This window comes from Erpetoichthys calabaricus, chromosome 12 (assembly GCF_900747795.2).
Source record: "Erpetoichthys calabaricus chromosome 12, fErpCal1.3, whole genome shotgun sequence".
Lineage (NCBI taxonomy): Eukaryota > Metazoa > Chordata > Cladistia > Polypteriformes > Polypteridae > Erpetoichthys > Erpetoichthys calabaricus.
Window position 1 is genome coordinate 24,716,405 of NC_041405.2, and position 22,585 is coordinate 24,738,989.

Sequence of the window (22,585 nt, forward strand, 5' to 3'; positions counted from 1 at the left end):
ACTCTTTTTAAAGGGGTTATCCACAGTTCTGAGGATCAGTGGAAAAGTAATCATTTACTTCAGCGTAAATTTAAAATGACTGACAAGCTGTTACCTAACCCTCAATTACAATTAGACCCGCATTGAACTGCACACTCATATCACAGAGCTGAATCTTGAATTAATGCAGACAAACGGCATGGAAACAACAAGGAGAATAAAAAATGTACTAAAATGATGTATCCTCCAATTCAGTCTCCTGCCCCTGTGTCTTACACGCTGTCATCTTGAGCACAGCTGCACTTTTCAGATGTCACTTAATGCAATTAAAATAAACTATTCAGACATACTGTATACAGATCCAGCAACATTTAGATAATATCTCACCTTTTAGTTATAGTTGGTTGATGCCATTTTCTGAAAAAAAGGAATAAATAACAAGAACTGCCTTCAATGCATTAAAATTCTTTGAAAAGTATGTACTTTGTATAATAAATGAGCACGATCTTTTTAGTAAAATCTGTTGTTGACTTACCTTTCTTGGTATTTTACCTTGAAATTATTCTCTCCAGTGTTGTCACTTAAGATCGTGCAGTTGAGTCTTATGTCCTTCTGATCACGAAATTTACAAAGCTTATTTCAGGCTTTACAGATATAGGGATTTCCGCTGAATAGACCAGTGTGATGTTATCTGGAGTTTGTGTTTGACATAACTTGAAATCCACCTGTGTTGGTCTACCTGATTCACGAATGTGTTCTTATGATCCATGTGAATGCTAAAATGATTCTTCTTCTTCTTTCGGCTGCTCCTGTTATGGGTTGCCACAGCAGATCACCTTCTTCCATATCTTCCTGTCTTCTGCATCTTGCTCTGTTACACCCATCACCTGCATGTCCTCTCTCACCACATCCATAAACCTCCTCTTAGGCCTTCCTCTTTTCCTCTTGCCTGGCAGCTCTATCCTTAGCATCCTTTTCCCAATATACCCAGTATCTCTCCTCTGCACGTGTCCAAACCAATAAAACCCATTTTTTGAACAGAAGATGTTTCAGTTGTTCAACCACATTTGGTTAGCTAATAGTTAAAGTGTCCCAGTATCTCATCGAAATGCTTTTAAAAGCTCATCAAGGGGTTTTACTTCAACTGGATGATTTAGTAGTTGCTTTCAGATTCCAACAACTCTTTGTGTGAAGAAAAGCTTTCTTGATTTCATGTTAAATGGACTTCACTGGAAACCGTGAGTTACACGGCTAACTGTTTAACTTAAGTAACTCTGACGGATCAACTTTTATTGTGGTCTTTGACAATTATGAATTCCTAAATTAGGTCCTCATGTAACCTTCCATGCTGAAGACTAAAGATGTGTACTTCTCTTACAGTAAGGATGATCTTCTTGGTCTCAGGATGAACTTGTTTGTTCTTCTTGATACTACTATGACTTTTTAATAGTGTGGTGACTAGATCAGCAACACATTGTAACGTTGCATGACTTACGTGCAGCATACACACTGTGGACAAGTGAGGAAGTCCAAGACCTAAGCAAAGAAATTTTGGGTTGCCCACCCTATCGTCCCCGTTTACTTCTTTCAAATAAGAACAAAAAATGCAAGCGCCCGAGTCAAAACAAAATAGCCCCAGTTGGGCTTTGTATTGGTGATTGTCAGGTCAGTTATACAGAAGCTCCATCTGCTGTTGTGCTGTGCTCACAGAGTGATGCCTCCTTCAGTCAAGCCCATGATTCATAGGCTGGAAGCTGGAAGGGGTGGAGTCAGATGGCCTCAATGGGTGTCTTCTCATTGCTCTGGGAAGAATAGGAGAGGACATGATTAGTAAATGTGCCCCATCTCGACCCAGGATGGTATCACATACGAGGTGCGATCCAAAAGTTCCCGGAATGCATTTATTTAAAAGCATACACAGCAAATAATTAATGGTGAACAGTTCCTTCAAAATAGTCACCTGCTGAGTTGATACACCAATTCCAGCGAGATTTCAACCTTTCGAAGCACCTCTGGAAGTCGTTTTTTGTCAGTGTGTTCAAGATGTCGGTTGTTACCACTTGGATCTCCTCCACCGTCTCAAATCTGCATCCCTTGAGCTTCATCTTCATATTAGGAAATAAAACAAAAAATCAGACGGCGCTAAATCAGGGGAATACGGAGGGTGGGGAATGGCGGTAAACTTTGTAGAAGCGAAAAATTTGCACACAATCAGAGATGTGTGAGCTGGTGCATTGTTGTGATGCAAAAGAAATGACTTGTCAGCCCACATCTGAGGACATGTTCGGCAAATTCGATTTCACAAATGCCTTAGAACATCCCTGTAGAATATCCATTGCATCATCGCCAAAAGTTTGTTGCAACATTTCATGGCTTTCTTTTGCTGTTTTTCCCAGTTTAAAACAGAATTTAACCCACACTCTTTGCTCTTTCAAATCACTCATTTTCACAAACAACCCTTCACAGACACAACCGAAGTTTAAACGAGAACTGCGACTTGAAAAACAACTGCGCTGACGTTATAACGCGTGATAACAGCTATCAAGGACAACTTGAACTGCTATTTAGCTGTGATTGATATAACTAAACCCTTCTGGCTGCAGAATAAATGCATTCCGGGAACTTTTGGATCGCACCTCATACATGACAACATTAGAACTCTCTAGACGAGAGCAGGCCATTCAGTCCAACAAAGCTCACCAGTCCTTTCCACTTATTTCTTCTAAAAAAACATCAAGTCGAGTTTTGAAAGTCCCTAAAGTCTTATTGTCTACCACACTACTTGGTAGCTTATTCCAAGTGTCTATCATTCTTTGTGTAAAGAAAAATTTCCTAATGTTTGTGTGAAATTTTCCCTTGACAAGTTTCCAACTGTGTCCATGTGTTCTTGATGAAGTCATTTTAAAATAACAGTCTCGATCCACTGGACTAATTCCCTTCATGATTTTAAACACTTAAGTCAGGTCACCTCTTAATCTTCTTTTGCTTAAACTGTAAAGGCTCAGCTCTTTTAATCCTTCCTCACAATTCATCTCCTGTAGCCCTGGAATCAGCCTAGTCTCTCTACTCTGGACCTTCTCTTGTGCTGTTATGTCCTTTTTGTAGCCTGGAGACCAAAACTGCACACAGTACTCCAGATGAGGCCTCACTACTGTGTTATAAAGCTTGAGCAGAACCTCCTGTGACTTGTACTCAACTCATCAGGGCGCTATATAATCTGACATTCTGTTAGCCTTCTTAATGGCTTCTGAACACTGTCTCGATTTTTCGACAGCCCATTGTGTATTTAAACCTAACATTTTTACTTCCTATGTGTAATATTTTACATTTACTGACATTAAATATCGTCTGTCACAATTCTGCCCAAGATTGTATGCTATCCAAGTCCTTCTTTAATGATATAACGGATTCCAAATTTTCTGCTAATCCACCTAAATTGGTATCATCTGCAAATGTAACCAGCTTGTTACTTATATTCCTATCCAAATCATTTATTAATATTAAAAATAGCAGCCGCCTTAGCACTGACCCCTGTGGAACACCACTCTTAACATCAGCCAATTCTGAGAAGGTTTCTCGCACCATCACCATCTACTTACTGTGTCTAAGCCAATTCTTCACCCATCTAAAAACATCACCCTGAACTCCCACTTCTTTTAGTCTGATGCCCAACTTCTCATGTGGGACCTTAGACAGCAGGCAGTGTATGCTATTTATTTCCATGTTTCAATGATTTTCACTTTATAGTGCTTTAAGGTCCTCAGCTGAGCAGATACTGTGTTTAGATACAGTGCAGCCAGTGACAGTGAACACAGATGGAGACATGCAGGATTTCCTCTGACATCTAAGGAAGTAAAGGCATTGCTGGCATATCATACAGGTTATCTGTCAACTGTTGTTATATTGTGGCTTCACAGTTTCAGTGTAATCATGTCTGGCATGAATGGCATAAGACACTGCTTTTTATTGTTTTTATTGTCATTCCCTTCGGTTGAGTTCTCACTTTCTTTACGATGTCAAAAAAGGCCATTATTAAAATTATAGTTGTGTTTTCTACATGCCAGTATTAATGCTTCAGCAAATTCAGAGGCCCAAAATAGATCATCACAGGTATGGCATTAAAACATTCAATCTGCTTCGTGTCCTCCAAATTAACGACACCTTTGGGGTCTTAATAATGGCACTTGGTTTCTATGGAAACATGGGTCATAAGGGAGCATCCTTTAATTTTGCTCTAATTCGGTAAAGAAGAGGTTTCTGTGCTTGTAGTTGAGATGTCAGTTTGCATTTTGAAGATCTGAAGGTTTAATTTGCAAGCTGGTTTTTTTTCGATTATACAGTGCTGTTAACACCTCACTGAAAATAAAGAACATTTTACAAAATCTGCCACGAGCTGTCAGCCTTGGAGTGTTGCTCACAAATCAGCACATTGCTTTATCTTTTAGGCTGTATTTTGCACTAGCGTTTCCTAATTGAATTAAACTGGTAATCTGAATGAGTCTTGTTGTACCTAGGACTGGGCACTACAAGATAGATAGATAGATAGATAGATAGATAGATAGATAGATAGATAGATAGATAGATAGATAGATAGATAGATAGATAGATAGATAGATAGATAGATAGATAGATAGATAGATAGATAGATAGATAGATAGATAGATAGATAGATATTAATTATAGTGTAGTTGGCAGGATAAAAACAGACAGATAGATAAGTCACTATATAATAGATGTATAGACAGATATTATAAAGCAATAAGGCACCATATGATAGATAGATAGATAGATAGATAGATAGATAGATAGATAGATAGATAGATAGATAGATAGATAGATAGATAGATAGATAGATAGATAGATAGATAGATAGATAGATAGATAGATAGATAGATAGATAGATAGAGTGCATCTGGAAAGTATTCACAGAGCATCACTTTTTTAAAATTTTATCCCTTTATCCTGACTAGTCTCCCAGTCCCTGCCGCTGAAAAACATCCCCACAGCATGATGCTGCCACCACCATGCTTCACTGTAGGGATGGTGCCTGGTTTCCTCCAAACGTGACGCCTGGCATTCACACCAAAGTGTTCAATCTTTGTCTCGTCAGACCAGAGAATTTTCTTTCTCATGGTCTGAGAGTCCTTCAGGTGCCTTTTGGCAAACTCCAGGCGCCTGCCATGTGCCTTTTACTAAGGAGTGGCTTCCGTCTGGCCACTCTACCATACAGGCCTGATTGGTGGATTGCTGCAGAGATGGTTGTCCTTCTGGAAGGTTCTCCTCTCTCCACAGAGTACCTCTGGAGCTCTGACAGAGTGACCATTGGGTTCTTGGTCACCTCCCTGACTAAGGCCCTTCTCCCCCGATTGCTCAGTTTAGATGGCCGGCCAGCTCTAGGAAGAGTCCTGGTGGTTTCAAACTTCTTCCACTTACGGATGATGGAGGCCACTGTGCTCACTGGGACCTTCAAAGCAGCAGAAATGTTTCTGTAACCTTCCCCAGATTTGTGCCTCGAGACAATCCTGTCTCGGAAGTCTACAGTCAATTCCTTTGACTTCATGCTTGGTTGGCGTGCTCTGACATGAACTGTCCACTGTGGGACCTTATATAGACAGGTGTGTGCCTTTCCAAATCATGTCCAATCAACTGGATTTACCACAGGTGGACTCCAATTAAGCTGCAGAAACATCTCAAGGATGATCAGGGGAAACAGGATGCACCCGAGCTCGATTTTGAGCTTCATGGCAAAGGCTGTGAATACTTATGTACATTTGCTTTCTCAATTTTTTTATTCTTAATAAATTTGCAAAAACCTCAAGTAAAGTTTTTTCACGTTGTCATTATGGGGTGTTGTGTGTAGAATTCTGAGGAAAAAAATGAATTTAATCCATTTTGGAATAAGGCTGTAACATAACAAAATGTTGAAAAAGTGATGCGCTGTGAATACTTTCCGATGCACGATAGATAGATAGATAGATAGATAGATAGATAGATAGATAGATAGATAGATAGATAGATAGATAGATAGATAGATAGATAGATAGATATTATTTACAGTGGTGTGAAAAACTATTTGCCCCCTTCCTGATTTCTTATTCTTTTGCATGTTTGTTACCCAAAATGTTTCTGATCATCAAACACATTTAACCATTAGTCAAATATAACACAAGTAAACACAAAATGCAGTTTGTAAATGGTGGTTTTTATTATTTAGGGAGAAAAAAAATCCAAACCTACATGGCCCTGTGTGAAAAAGTAATTGCCCCCTGAACCTAATAACTGGTTGGGCCCACCCTTAGCAGCAATAACTGCAATCAAGCGTTTGCGATAACTTGCAATGAGTCTTTTACAGCGCTCTGGAGGAATTTTGGCCCACTCATCTTTGCAAAATTGTTGTAATTCAGCTTTATTTGAGGGTTTTCTAGCATGAACCGCCTTTTTAAGGTCATGCCATAGCATCTCAATTGGATTCAGTTCAGGACTTTGACTAGGCCACTCCAAAGTCTTCATTTTGTTTTTCTTCAGCCATTCAGAGGTGGATTTGCTGGTGTGTTTTGGGTCATTGTCCTGTTGCAGCACCCAAGATCGCTTCAGCTTGAGTTGACGAACAGATGGCCGGACATTCTCCTTCAGGATTTTTTGGTAGACAGTAGAATTCATGGTTCCATTTATCACAGCAAGCTTTCCAGGTCCTGAAGCAGCAAAACAACCCCAGACCATCACACTACCACCACCATATTTTACTGTTGGTATGATGTTCTTTTTCTGAAATGCTGTGTTCCTTTTATACCAGATGTAACGGGACATTTGCCTTCCAAAAAGTTCAACTTTTGACTCATCAGTCCACAAGGTATTTTCCCAAAAGTCTTGGCAATCATTGAGATGTTTCTTAGCAAAATTGAGACGAGATGTTCTTTTTGCTTAACAGTGGTTTGCGTCTTGGAAATCTGCCATGCAGGCCGTTTTTTCCCAGTCTCTTTCTTATGGTGGAGGCGTGAACACTGACCTTAATTGAGGCAAGTGAGGCCTGCAGTTCTTTAGACGTTGTCCTGGGGTCTTTTGTGACCTCTCGGATGAGTCGTCTCTGCGCTCTTGGGGTAAATTTGGTCGGCCGGCCACTCCTGGGAAGGTTCACCACTATTCCATGTTTTTGCCATTTGTGGATAATGGCTCTCACTGTGGTTCGCTGGAGTCCCAAAGCTTTAGAAATGGCTTTATAACCTTTACCAGACTGATAGATCTCAATTACTTCTGTTCTCATTTGTTCCTGAATTTCTTTGGATCTTGGCATGATGTCTAGCTTTTGAGGTGCTTTTGGTCTACTTCTCTGTGTCAGGCAGCTCCTATTTAAGTGATTTCTTGATTGAAACAGGTGTGGCAGTAATCAGGCCTGGGGGTGGCTACGGAAATTGAACTCAGGTGTGATACACCACAGTTAGGTTATTTTTTAACAAGGGGGCAATTACTTTTTCACACAGGGCCAGGTTTGGATTTTTTTTTCTCCCTAAATAATAAAAACCATCATTTAAAAACTGCATTTTGTGTTTACTTGTGTTATATTTGACTAATGGTTAAATGTGTTTAATGATCAGAAACATTTTGTGTGACAAACATGCAAAAGAATAAGAAATCAGGAAGGGGGCAAATAGTTTTTCACACCACTGTATAATGTAGTTGGCAGGATAAAACAGACAGATAGATAAGTCACTATATAATAAATGTATAGACAGATATTATAAAGCAATAAAGCACTATATGATAACTAGATAGATAGATAGATAGATAGATAGATAGATAGATAGATAGATAGATAGATAGATAGATAGATAGATAGATAGATAGATAGATAGATAGATCACAGGGGAAGAGGGTTGTCTTTTTCCAGAAGCTCTTTAAATAAATAAATACACAAATAAATAGATAAATAATCATATACACTGTGACCAACAGGGGGAGCTGCAGAGCCCCAGACTCCAGACACAACTACACAGACACAGTCTGGGGTTCAAATGACGTGTATTTTAATTACACTAAGTACCTTTCACAAGCTCTTCGTCCAAAAGCAGTACTCACAATAACACTTCCCTTCTTCCTCTAGGCAAGCTTCGCCCTCCACTTCTCGACTCCAAGTCACCTGGATGAGGTTAAGCGGCTTCTTTTATGCCAGACCCGGGAGAACTTCTGATGCCACATTATTACACCCTGGAAGCACCTCCGGGTCAGGCGGAACCTCCTTAAAATGTATGAGTCCACTCTCCACAGCTCCCTCTTGCTGCATCCATGTATCCCCAAATGGCTTTCTATCACGACTACAATTCCCAAACTGTCCTGCATGGGTAAAAATGAGAGTTCTACCCATTGGGATACTGCCACCTGGCATACTGGGGGACTACATGTCTGTGGTGGTTTGTTGTGTGGTAGATGAGGCAACACATTATATCAGTACCGGCTCCCAACCTCTCTACTCCTCCTTGTAAATAATTATGATTATTCTCTTAACTAATCTATGGCATATAATTTTTAAAGTAGCTGTTCTCATATCCGTCTTATCTCTTATCCATCATGGCCTCGGTCCAGACCCCTGATAGATAATCAAGGTTTTATTGTACATAGGTATTGACACGTTGCAAGATGCATTTAGTCCTAACTCTATGCAAGTTTTCAACAGTGTCAGAGATACAGGGTCATCCTTGTCAAAACTGGCTATCATAAAAATGAATATTGTTCTTTGTCTTAATTTTCTTAACTGTGCATCCACTCTACCTCCTCCCAATAAGTTCTGCTCTAATGTTAGGTCATTCAATCAAGATTGCAGTGTGATGACATACCTAAATCACATTAAAAATAAATAAATACAACAGCAATAAATTAAATGTGCTCATGATGACTCATTTCCAATGACTCCCCTAATGGCAGCTTTTTGAGGCATGTAGTGGCCTAGTGGAGGCTTTCACACATAACTTGAGTTATGGGATATTCCTGCAAAATTTGGGCTGTATTGGTTCTTTATAAATTTCTCACATACAATGGAGAAACCTAGCAACTGCCATTTTTTTTTCAATATCGAATTTTTTTAATTTTTGGAGTTACTAGGTCTTTCTTGATGTTATAAGGTAGTGGTGATGGCCAAATATGTCTTCATTCAGGTCATAGCACTATGGAAGAAGCTAATATGTACACAGTATTCTACATACTGCAAGACAAAAATCTACCAAGTCCAATGACCAATGAGGACAGACGGCCTACCAATGAAAACGTCGGATTATGATCACGTGATTTAAATGCTGCGACTGCAAAATTTTAATGGCAGGTGTTGTTGATTCGTAAAAAATAACAATATTGTGTACTTGAAGCTCAGGGAAAATGAAATCTAGAGATCGTTAATTATAGGGGTGACATCATTTTCTCAATTTGCCGAAAACTTGAAAGACAGGATATGATAGATAGATAGATAGATAGATAGATAGATAGATAGATAGATAGATAGATAGATAGATAGATAGATAGATAGATAGATAGATAGATAGATAGATAGATAGATAGATAGATAGATAGATATTTTCATTGTCACTTTTACAAAGGAAAAGATGTGACATATGTGACATATTAAGGTTTTCCATAGTTGGTGAGATTTATATATTGTTTATACGATCCTGTGCAAAAGTACAGTAAGCACACTCCATGTAAAGTGTTCACTTTTTTCAACATATCTGAACAGGTAAACATTAGATCTTCATACAAACAGTAATAATTTTTTTATAATAATTTTTTGCATTTATATAGCGCTTTTCTCACTACTGAAAGCGCTTAGCAATTGCAGGTTAAGGGCCTTGCTTAAGGGCCCAACAGAGCAGAGTCCATATTGGCATTTACGGGATTCAAACCGGCAACCTTCCGATTGCCAGTGCAGATCCCTAGCCTCAGTAGCTACAGATAAACGTGATATACTTGAACCAATGAGACATCAAATGGCCGCAGTGTATTCACTCTTATAATCTAAATGAATAAAAATGAACAAGTGTCATGTGGAAAAGTAAGTGCACCCTACATTTGTCATCACTACAAATCCCTTAAATTTAGAATCAATTGTTCCAGATGAGGGGCCAGTTATAAGAATCTCCTTAGGGAGCCCGCGGGTGGACCCATCTTATTTAAACTGCAGATACCTATGGCGTGGTGTTCTCTATCCTGTTGATGTGTGCAGTGTCATCATGTCAAGATCAAAAGAGATCTCTAAGACCCACAACTAAAAATTTGTAGATGCCTATAAGTCTGGCAAGGGATTTAAAAAATATCACCAAATTATTTAAAATCAATCAATCCACAGTAAGGACAATCATCTACAAGTGGCATTCATTTCAAATGATTACTAATTTATCCAGAACTGGCCATCTTAGTAAATTCAACCCAACAGCTGACCATATGATACTAAAAGAACTCTCCAAGGATTCTAAAATTTCATTGTAGGATCTGCAGGTAACTCTTGAAAAAGTTGGTGTGAAAGGACATGCATTTTCATTCATTCACAAATTTGACCAACGTGGGAGGTGTGCCAGGAAAAAGCCTTTGCTCTCCCAAAAGAACATTATAGAGCAAAACTACAATTTGCTATTGAACATCTAGGCAAAGACCAGGCCTTCTGGAACAATGTGCTCTGAACAGATGATCAAAGGTAGAGTAGTTTGGCCACAGGAACAGTAGACTTGTTTGGCACAAACTGAAGACATCCTTTTAGGAGAAGATCCTCATACCAACTGTGAAGCATAGGGGTAGAAATGTTCTGGTTTGGAGGCCTCAGGGACTGGGCAGCTGGCAGCCATTGAGTCAACTAGGAATTCTGCATCATATCAAATTGTACTTGAGGAGAATGTGAGGCCATCTGTCCAAACATTAGAGCTGAATGGAAAATGAACCTTTTAACATGATAATAATCCAAAGCACATTAGCAAATCCAACAATGAGTGGTTCAAAAATAACAATTGAAAGGTTATGGACTGGCCTAATCAAAGCCTTTGTTTTGAATCCCATTGAAATGTTGTGTGGGCATTTAGTTCAGGCAGAACATGAAAAGAAACCCATAAACATCTTGCAACTGAAGGAATTTTGCATGGAGTGGTTAACAATTTCACCAAGTCAAAATCAGAGACTGATGGACTGTTCTGCAAAACCCTACAAGAAGTCATTTCTGCTGAAGGGGGCAGTAACAGCATCAGAGACCAACGGTGGACTTTCTCTTTCCCCAGTAAACCATTACATCTATTGATAGTTTGGTTTGTCAGTTTTCCTTGTGTTTTTACTCAAGTATACTGTATTAGCTTTATCAGCAGGCACTGTTTGTTCAAATATGTTTGAAAAGTCCACGGTTTCCATGGGGTGTACTTACTTTTGCACATTCACCTTATTCACATATCTACATCCACAGAATTTTTGAAAGTAAAGATCCATGTTTGCAGTCAACCGAACAAAGCAACATATACCTTATGAAAAGGAAAACGACGTCTGATCTGTGTGATTCAGCCCGATGTTCTTTAACTTACACTGGCTTTACAGAGACTGAGTGCTTTGAAATCCCTTCTCTTTTTTGTTTCAAAAACGGCAGCCGTTCTTATTCATATAATAAAACCTACGATGACAACAACTTGTGTACTTTGCCAAATTATCCAATAAAGATAATTGCAGGAAACTGTGCCATTGATTAATGCCATGTAGTTTCCCACATGCCACACTTAAGCAGTTTTTAATTTTGCCACCCTGAGATTCTATTCAGATGAGCACACAGCCCTGTTTGAGGCTAATTATGTAAAACATTATGTTTATCTACAATGTTCTCCCTCCATCCTCAGTTCTCTGAATATCTGAAATTCTCCTCCATGCTGCTTGTAAAACATCAATTAGAAGTCATTAAAGGCCCATTAATTTATTAAAAGAGCACTTCCTGACATTTTGACAATTGAGTAAAAGCATGGGCGCTGGGTTACAGTTGGTTCTAAATATTTACTAGGCAATCTTCAGTTTACCTTTGAAGTCATTGCATAGGAAAAGATTTAAGAACCTAAGGAAGGTTTTGTATCTATCTATCTATCTATCTATCTATCTATCTATCTATCTATCTATCTATCTATCTATCTATCTATCTATCTATCTATCTATCTATCTATCTATCTATCTATCTATCTATCTATCTATCTGTCTGTCTGTCTGTCTGTCTGTCTGTCTGTCTGTCTGTCTGTCTGTCTGTCTGTCTGTCATATCCTGTCAACTACAGTGATCCCTCGCTATATCGCGCTTCACCTTTCACGGCTTCACTCTATCGCGGATTTTATATGTAAGCATATTTAAATATATATCGCGGATTTTTTGCTGGTTCGCAGATTTCTGCGGACAATGGGTCTTTTAATTTCTGGTACATGCTTCCTCAGTTGGTTTGCCCAGTTGATTTCATACAAGGGACGCTATTGGCAGATGGCTGAGAAGCTACCCAACTTATTTTTCTCTCTCTCTCTCTTGCGCTGACTTTCTCTGATCCTGACGTAGGGGGTGTGAGCAGGGGGGCTGTTTGCACACCTAGACGATACGGACGCTCGTCTAAAAATGCTGAAAGATTATCTTCACGCTGCTATCTTCTGTGCAGCTGCTTCCTGAAGCGACATGCTGCACGGTGCTTCGCATACTTAAAAGCTCGAAGGGCACGTATTGATTTTTGACTTTGTTTTTCTCTGTCTCTCTCTGTCTCTCTCTGCTCCTGACGGAGGGGGTGTGAGCTGCCGCCTTCAACAGCTTTGTACCACCGGTGCTTCGCATACTTAAAAGCCAAACAGCCCTATTGATTTGTTTGCTTTCCTCTGTCTTTCTGACAGTCTGTGCTCCTGACGCGCACTCCTTTGAAGAGGAAGATATGTTTGCATTCTTTTAATTGTGAGACAGAACTGTCATCTCTGTCTTGTCATGGAGCACAGTTTAAAATTTTGAAAAAGAAACAAATGTTTGTTTGCAGTGTTTGAATAAAGTTCCTGTCTCTCTACAACCTCCTGTGTTTCTGTGCAAATCTGTGACCCATAAACATATGGTTTCTACTTCGCGGATTTTCTTATTTCGCGTGTGGCTCTGGAACGCAACCCCCGCGATGGAGGAGGGATTACTGTACACTAAAATGAACATCTATCTATCTATCTATCTATCTATCTATCTATCTATCTATCTATCTATCTATCTATCTATCTATCTATCTGTCTGTCTGTCTGTCTGTCTGTCTGTCTGTCTGTCTGTCTGTCTGTCTGTCTGTCTGTCTGTCATATCCTGTCAACTACACTAAAATGAGCATCTATCTATCTATCTATCTATCTATCTGGACAGTATCATTTCTCTCATTCTTCCTTGTAAAACTCTTCACGCTCTGTCAGGTTGCATACAAATCATGAATGAACAGCCAAGGTGTGGGTTACTAGCCCACTGCATCAGGTTGGATTTTGCTACATTCATTTCACCGACACAAGCCTTCCGGGATCTGCTACAGTGAAGCATTCCCACAGCATGACGTTGCCACCACCATTGTTCACGGTGGGGATGATGTGTTTTTGATTATGTGCCGTGAACAAACATGGTGTTCATTCTGGTGGCCAAAATGCTCAATTTTTCTCTCATAAGATCATAGAGCATTCTTCCATTTGACTTCAGAGTTTCCCATGTGCCTTCTGGCAAACTCTCTGTGTGTTTTTCTTAACGATGGCTTACTCTTTGTCACACCCCCATAAAGCTATGACTGGTGAAGCATCTGTCTTCTGTAGTCCACTCCACTGTAGTCTGTAACTTCTTTAGAGTTCTCATAGGTCTCTTGGTGGTCTCCCTCATTTGTCTTGTTCTTGCACAATCACTCCATTTTTTGTGGATAGATAGATAGATAGATAGATAGATAGATAGATAGATAGATAGATAGATAGATAGATAGATAGATAGATAGATAGATAGATAGATAGATAGATAGATAGATAGATAGATAGATAGATAGATAGATAGATAGATACTTTATTAATCCCAATGGGAAATTCACAATGGCCAGATCTATCAGATTTCCATCTGTTCCATACTCTTTCCATTGCTTCAGGACTGATTTAACTGGTCTCCAAGGGTTATTCAGTGACTTGGATATTTTCTTATCTCCAACCCTAGAACTGTACTTTTCAGTTACCCTTTTGTAGAGGTTCTTGAGGTGTTCACTCGTCTTCATTGGATAGATTAGGCCATGATGCTGACTTACTACAAGTTATACCTTCCAGATTAGGAGCATCTGTACTATAACCAATTCAAACCCCAGACAGGAGACCTCCATTGAACTTATTCTGTGACTTCTAAAATCATTGTGCTGCACCCCTGATGACTAAGGTGTGTCATGTTAAAAGGGGTAAAAACATATGCAATCCATTATTTTGTGTTTAATATTGCAGCAAGGCTACATAACATGACAAGCGGGTTGGCTTTCTGGACTGACCGTCACTGTATTATATGGCCACGAGGGTATCTAAAAAAGATCTCTTTAGGCACGATTGTGGGCGACTAAGTTCTGGGAGGACCCCGGCCAGTAAGGATTCCAGCTACCAGTTGCCTGCATCATGTTGCTATGACATCTAAACAGGGAAAGGATATTTTGGCGCGAAACTTTTCTTTTTAAGGGGAATGGTGGATCAAGGAGTGGGTGGAAGCAGAAGGCAAGGAGCGTGGCTATCAACACTTAAAGAATATTTCATGATGAGACTTCACTCAGGGACATCTGCTATTTGTGGGTGGCCACCCCGAAGTTGAAACAGTGAGGCAAATCCATGAGAAGAGGCCAGGGGTTGTGGTCTATGGACCTGAGGTTCTCTGGTTGAGTTGGATTCATGTCTAAGTTCTTCAGGATAGCCAGCCAAGAAGTCGTTTTCGCCTGAGGACTGTAGTAAGAACTGTACTACAGGATTCTTTGCCGTTTCACAGACTACGTTTAATCTTTCTCTTTTTGAGATCTTTTTTCTTTATGTGTGTTTCAAATCGGGGATTAAGATTTGGCCATATGGGGTAGGGAGGCTGGGAAGGGCGTCTGGGATCAGTAATAAGCAGTCAGTCACCAGGAATATAAATGCATCAATGTTGGATGACAATATACTTAACCATTCCAATTTCCATCTGATTTCTTTCAAGTATTGGTGGGGAGATGAGGGACAAGGTACCGAATATTTTAATGCTATTACAGCCATCAAACATCATTCACTTCCCTCTCGGGTGGTGAAGTTTAGTAATTGTGTCCCGTATCGGGCGATTGTTGCAATAGTTGTACTTAAGCATTTGTTTTCACTTCTCCATTTTCTACGGATTGGCATCAGAAAGCCAAATTCAATCCATTATGACTCAGAGTTGTATGGTATGTGGGGAACAGGCCAGACACAGACAGGCAGACATCGTTTTGTCACCCAACACATGTTTATTTACAGATTATTTACAACTGATGAAGCACACAACCCAGTGCCTCAGCACCAATCACCCTTAGTCCAGGCCCTCTACACAATGCCTCTCTTCGCCGCCTCCACTTGTCTCCTCCGAGCTCTGTCCTCTTCCACCCAACTCCAGCCATCGAATCGAGGGAGGCGGCGCCTTTTATACACACCCAGATGTGCTCCAGGTGTCTTCCGAAGAGCTTCCACCGGCACTCCCCAGTGTGGCGGAAGTACAGGCTCCGCACCCGGACACACTCCGGGTGTCTCAGCTCCTCTTCCCCCCAGCACTTCCGGGTGTGGCAGAAGTGCTCAGGTTCAGGGCTCCGTAGGCATCGTGACCACGGGCCCCTACAGGGCTGAGCTTCAAAGCTCTGTACCCGTGGTCCCCAAAGCAACCAGGGCAGTCGCCCCCCTCGTGATCTGGAGTAGGCACAAGCCCTCCTCCGGTCCTCCTGGGTGTCCCAGCTGGGCTCCACCCCCAGCCGTGTGCCACAGGTAATAAAATGTGAAAGCTTTCAAGAGGTGAATACTTTTTATAGGCAGTATAAACTATCGTATATACTCACATATAGGTTGGGTCTTGAAACCCGAAAAACCCCGACATATACACCCGTTCAAAAATGTGACACTTACATTTCTTTTTTTTACATCTTCTTGCCTCCTCCAATCTCCCACCAGTTTCTCAGACGCATTGAATTTTGTTGCAGCAACGCAGTCACCAATTTCTTTCGCCACTGCAGCGATGTTTAATTTAAAACCAGCTTCATATTTTCTTCTGATCGAACACTCCATCGTAGATAAGGGATGCTCTTACGATAAAGGTATATGAGGGTGTGAGATACAAAAAACACAAAACAGTGCAAACGTCACTTCAGAATAGTTCAGGTATTACCGTATGGTCACGTAGGCACAATACATAGAAAAAAAAGGCAGCGTGCTTTACTCTTTCAGGTGGGCGTTAGCATATCATAATCTCCTTTACCAATAGTGTGAGTTTTCTGAATTCGACTTATACGACCGACATTATAAAATACCGGAAATTATACGGTAAAATCAAGTATGACTTATCTGTGAGTATATACAGTATGTGTAGAGCTAATTGCTTCATTTTGTTCCTAAAGATAACAGGATCGGCTCAAATTGTACCGGGTTTATGTAAAGACAAATAAAGAAGATGAAATGTCTCACAGAAGTGAATGTAATGTTTGATGGACTCTTTACCATATTTTCTTCTTCCTTTTCCAGATGTGATGCCTCTGCTGCCATCTTGCAATGTGATCGACAGTCATTGATGCCACCTTCTCCTTGAGGAGGTGCAGTTTAATGCAACAACAATGGAACTCTTCCCAGAACTTTACCACCCCATAACAAACTCTCCCTGGCTATATAATGCCCACGGTGGAGCTGACCACAGTCCCAATTCCACAAGTGATTACTATCCATTTGGCAATGAAACCTTCCTAAATGCAACCGAGATACCCTTTTCCAGCTCAAGTCTTAGCATAAGCAGGATATTGCTACCCATGATCTATTTTACCGTATGCATCATTGGTTTAGGAGGCAACACTCTTGTCATTCACATCATTTTGCGCTACTCTAAGACCGAATCGGTCACTAACATCTACATCCTCAATTTGGCAATTGCAGATGAGCTCTTCATGCTTGGACTCCCATTTCTGGCTGTGCAGAATGCCCTGTCCTCTTGGCCCTTTGGTTCCCTCATGTGCCGCCTCGTTATGACAGTTGATGGAATTAACCAGTTCACTAGCATATTTTGCCTGACCGTGATGAGCATCGACAGGTTTTTAGCTGTCGTCCATCCCATTCGGTCCTCAAAGTGGAGAAAGCCTCAAGTTGCCAAAGCTGTGAATTGCACAGTCTGGGCGGTGTCCTTCATGGTGGTCCTACCTGTGGTGATTTTTGCTGACGTCCCAGAGAAAGGGGGCATCTGTAACATAGACTGGCCGCCTCCGGCTAATATCTGGAGAGCAGCTTTCATCATCTACACGTCCACCTTGGGCTTTTTTGGGCCACTTTTGGTCATCTGCCTGTGTTACTTGTTGATAGTTTTCAAAATCAGAAGCTCAGGCAAGAAGGTGCGGGCCACTTCTACCAAGCGTAAGAAGTCGGAGAGGAAGGTGACTAGGATGGTGGTGATTGTGGTGGCTGTTTTTGTTTTCTGCTGGTTGCCTTTTTATGCCCTTAACATCATTAACCTTGTGGTAGCTTTACCTGGAGAACCTGAAGGACTCTACTTTTTTGTGGTGGTCTTATCCTACGCTAACAGCTGCGCTAACCCCATCGTCTACGGTTTCCTCTCAGATAACTTCAAAAGGGGGTTCCGCAGAGCACTCTGCCGGTCGTCCCGCAAGGTTGAAAATCAAGAACTCGCTCATCAGCAACACCAGTTGCATCTGAATCCAGAGGCAACACTTGAGACTCAAGTGCATGATGGCATGGATGAAGGGGAGGCAACGGAAATGTGTAAAATTATCCCCGTTGCCCAGAACGGCAATGGAAATAGGGCAGAAGGCTTGTTACGCCATCACCACCCAGGCAGTCCAGGAGTGTCTGGATTGGCCTTGGTCTCAGGAGCAGTGACATCTCTGGATTCTAAAAGCCAGTGGATTCCAGGAGAGAGCAATGGAAAAGTGCCAGCAGTGTCTGGAACAACAGGGACTCCATCTTCTGGAGCTGCAATAGCTGCACCAGTTCTTCTTAATGGAAGTAAGAATGGAAGTGCCATACCCTTGTTAGAGGACCTCCCAGCAGGAGAAAAGAATACTCTTCTGGAAATTAGTTACTTGTAAAAATCACAATACATCCAGTATCATTTGGACAGAAGTCAATAGTATAGTACCAGCAAAATCGCAGTTGCAGAAATTGCAGATCCTGTCACAGGTGTATGGCAGCAATGGACAGAAGCTTCAGCTTACCCTGTGTAAAAATGCGTGATATCTGAGGTGAAACAATGGCCACTTTGAATTCCAAGTGACAACTCTTTTCACCCGATCAGGCTTCTGATATTTTTGCTAACCGAAATCAGTTGTGTACACCACTGAAAAAGATTGTGAAATGGGATAAACAACTAAAAGCATATTATATTTATGTATGCAGACCACATATACAAACCAAACATATACTGAAACTTCAGGCCCCAAGGCTTTTAAGTGAGATCTCCAAATAACTTCCAGTGAAACCCATTGAACTACTGGCAGGAATCCAGACATTACATTAAAGTCTGCATTGAGGCTGCAGGTATGGAGCTCTCTCTATCACCACTAGCCCAGCACAGCATGATGGGGGTCTAACAATGGCCTTCTGTTGACTTAGGGGACTCTTAAGAAGAGTTCTAAATTGTCCTAGAATATTTATTCCAGGGCTTATTCCCGTGGCAGTGTCCCATTGTTGGTAATTAATAAAGTTGTCAGCTACCTTTTGTTTTCTATATTTATATAAATATGTTTGGTTTCTATATGTGAGAACACATACACAAATAATTTGAAGAAACAAGGTAACACTTTATAGAGTATGGAGGTTAAAGGCTGTTCTGTATCCTCTAATGACTGGTTTGTAACACAAAGAAAGCTTTTGTTAAAGTCTGGTTAAATAGCTGTTATTAATCAATTTACTATGGGGAGCCCCTTTAAAAATAATAATTATTTACATTTATATAGCGCTCATACTCGGAGCACATTCCATAAAGAGTGGGGAGTCAACTTCGACCTCCACCATTGTGCAGCATCCACTTGGATGATACGACGGCAGCCATTTTGCGGCAGCGTGCTCACCACACTTTAGCTATTAGGTTGTGAAGGGGTGAGACAGGGGATGATTAAGGGGCCAGAATGATTAGGCCGTGGTGGGCAGTTTAGCCTGGACATTGGGATTCATGCTGGTCTTTACGAAGGATTCTCGGGAATCTTTACAGACCACAAAGGGTCAGGGCTTCGGTTTTACGTCTCATACGAAGGATGGTGCCATTTGTACAGCACAGCGTTCCCATCACGACACTGGGATCCAGTTTCAGACCACAGGGTAAGCGCCTCCTGCAGGCCTCACTAACATCTCTTCTAGCAGCTACCCAAGCTTTTCCTAGATGGTCTCCCATCCAAGTACTGACTGGCCCTGAACAGGTGGATGACTTCTTCTGAAGTGCATGTTGTATGGCTGCTAAAATGGAACCATAGGACCGACGACAGCCTTTGCTAAGATCTTTTTATGGTGTAATTAGTGAGCAAAAGGTGTACTACAGATAGCCGTTATTCTAAACTTTTACTTTAAAGTGTTTTATACATGAATGTAAATATTGGTGTGAGATATACACATTTTAATCAGTCAGAATGTCTGTTCATTTCATTCTTTTCTGCAAACCCCATTTCCCAAACTTACACAGGAGAGTCAGACTAGGTGGATGACTTCCTCCTCCCGCTGTACAGTGCACATAGTGATAATCTGATTACACAATATGCACTTTATCGTCTCTTTTTCATTTATTATATGCTTTACCCTGCCTTGCCTAAAATCCGCCCAGAGCATTGTGCTCCTATTGCAAAGAATAGTAGAGGACAGACAACCCGAAGGTGAAATTCGCAAAAACCCTTACCTCCCAGGAGCTGCTGGACATCCATTAAGCTTTTATTTTACGTCCCTAAATGTTTCTCTGCTGACATTTTCTGTGTGTTATTGAATATGCTTTGCAAATGTTATCTCAGGATTTCATAATGAGATCGAAAGCTATGGCTTGGCATTCTGCTACAAATCTGTGACTCCTCTCCTAACATCTTAATTACTAGCAGCTCTGGAAGGTTTTATTAACACCGTTTCTCATTTACTTTATCAGTCCACTAAGCTCCTTCTGAAATTGGGTTAAGTGGGTGTGAGAATTTTATATTGTGTTTCCATTCCTATTGCAGAAGACTATGTCCCGCACTCACATGCACATCTCTATGGACTCTCCCACTGTACACCTTGAATGTTTCTTTGTCTTCTTAATTTCACAACTTGGATAATTGAGTTATTTATCATGGCAAGAAAGTGTATGTTTAATAAGAAAGAACCGAGCAGCAAGAAGCAGCCAGGCGAACAGAGTGTCATTACGTTTTATATCATGCACACTTTATTAGACCAGCTTGCAATAGATCACTTGAGTGAAGTCCGCTTTGCAGCCTAGCTGCTTTAATGATGCACATGAAATCTGTCAGTAGTAGGCTGACATTTAATTAGGATGACTCCCTGCTTTGTGGGAAGGGAGAGGACACTTTGTTAGAAACAGCTTCTGCACTTGCATGAAGCACAATAGCCTGGTTTGCTCGGCCCTTGTTTAACAACTTCTGTTAAAATTTGCGACGAACATTCACATTCTGTGCGTCGTCCAAGTGTGGCACTTCAAAATTGCGATCAAACAGAACAATGCATCTTTTCTATAATGTAATTTTGTGTTACATTTTAATCTGGTTATTCTAAACTAAGGCTATAATGTGAATTATACACTTGAACAATAATAAAAGAAAACGTACACAGGCTTAAATAGTCCATCCATCCATTATCCAACCCGCTACAGGGTCACGGGGTTCTGCTGGAGCCAACCCCAGCCAACACAGGAAACAAACCTCGGACAGGGCACCAGCTCACCGCAGGGCTTAAATAGTGTAAAAAGGAACAGATATAAATTACAAAGGTTAGAACCGTGTCTCACAGTATTGCTCTCCATAGGATTGCTCTGTGGAGGACAGTCCCAGAGTTCATTAACAGGTCCATTTGGCAATGAAACCTTCCTAAATGCAACCAAGATACCCTTTTCCAGCTCATGTCTTAGCATAAGCAGGATATTGTTACCCATGATCCATTTTACCGTCTGCATCATTGGTTTAGGAGGCAACACTCTTGTCATTCACATCATTTTGCGCTACTCTAAGACTGAATCGGTCACTAACATCTACATCCTCAATTTGGCAATTGCAGATGAGCCCCTAATGCTTGGACTCCCATTTCTGGCTGTGCAGAATGCCCTGTCCTCTTGGCCCTTTGGTTCCCTCATGTGCCGCCTCGTTATGACAGTTGATGGGATTAACCAGTTCACTAGCATATTTTGCCTGACCGTAATGAGCATCGAGAGTTTTTTAGCTGTCGTCCATCCCATTTGGTCCTCAAAGTGGAGAAAGCCTCAAAGTTGCCAAGGCTGCGAATGGCACAGTCTGGGCGATGTCCTTCATGGTGGTCCAACCTGTTCTGATTTTTGCCGACGTCCCAGAGTAAGGGGTCTTTTGTAACATAGACTGGTGGCCTCCGGCTAATATCTGGAGAGCAGCTTTCATCATCTACACGTCCACCTTGGGCTTTTTTGAGCCACTTTTGGTTGTCTGCCTGTGTTACTTGTTGATAGTTTTCAAAATCAGAAGCTCAGGAACGAAGATGTGGGCCACTTCTACCAAGTCGGAGAGGAAGGTGACTCGGATGGTGGTGATTGTGGTGGCTGTTTGTTTTTGTGGTGGTAGCTTTGCCTGGAGAACCTGAAGGACTCTACTTTTTTGTGGTGGTCTTATCCTACGTTAACAGCTTCTCTAACCCCAGCGTCTACGGTTTCCTCTCAGATAACGTCAAAAGGGGGTTTTCTGTCTGTCTCAGCAAAAATGTGTATGTGATCCTGTATCAGCAGCAGCAGCAGCCAGAGTTAGGACACTAGACTAGTGTTTCTTAAACTATGTGTCGCTTGCATGATATCTACAGTATAATAGGGTCATGCTGTATTACAATTGTACTGAATAAGAAAGGGTCTCAAATCGTTTGCGGAAAGCCTTGCAACGTACACCCCGGAAGCGGAGGACGTCAGTCGGCGGCGAGTCACCAACAGGGAATGGGCCAATGATAGGCCGCTGTCCAGCTGGGATAGAAGAACCACTGCACTAGACATTCACAGGGCACACTAAAGCACACAGTCACACTCCCTCACACTGAAGCCATTTTATAGCTAGCAGTTAATCGTTCAAATCTTTGGGGATATGGGAGGGGCAAATAAATTGCCCACCCAATGAATATTGCACATAGATATGAGGAAAAATATACAAAACTAAACACAGATAGCGACTTGAAGCAGGATTCCAATCTAGGACACTGGATTTATGTGGCAGGAGCAGCACTAA

General features: G+C 41.1%; 1 protein-coding gene and 1 pseudogene across 1 annotated transcript in view; both read left to right on the forward strand.

The window, feature by feature from the left end:
* sstr3 (somatostatin receptor 3) overlaps positions 1-18,410 on the forward strand; it is a 70,767-nt gene extending 52,357 nt beyond the window's left edge. Inside the window, exon 2 of the mRNA XM_028815241.2 lies at positions 16,689-18,410. Coding sequence (XP_028671074.1) covers positions 16,778-18,253 — 1,476 coding nt within the window. The 5' untranslated portion in view covers positions 16,689-16,777 and the 3' untranslated portion in view covers positions 18,254-18,410. The remainder of the gene's footprint in view (positions 1-16,688) is intronic.
* A 2,858-nt stretch (positions 18,411-21,268) lies between these two features.
* Positions 21,269-22,581, forward strand: LOC114663245 (somatostatin receptor type 5-like; annotated as a pseudogene).
* Positions 22,582-22,585: the final 4 nt, after the last annotated feature.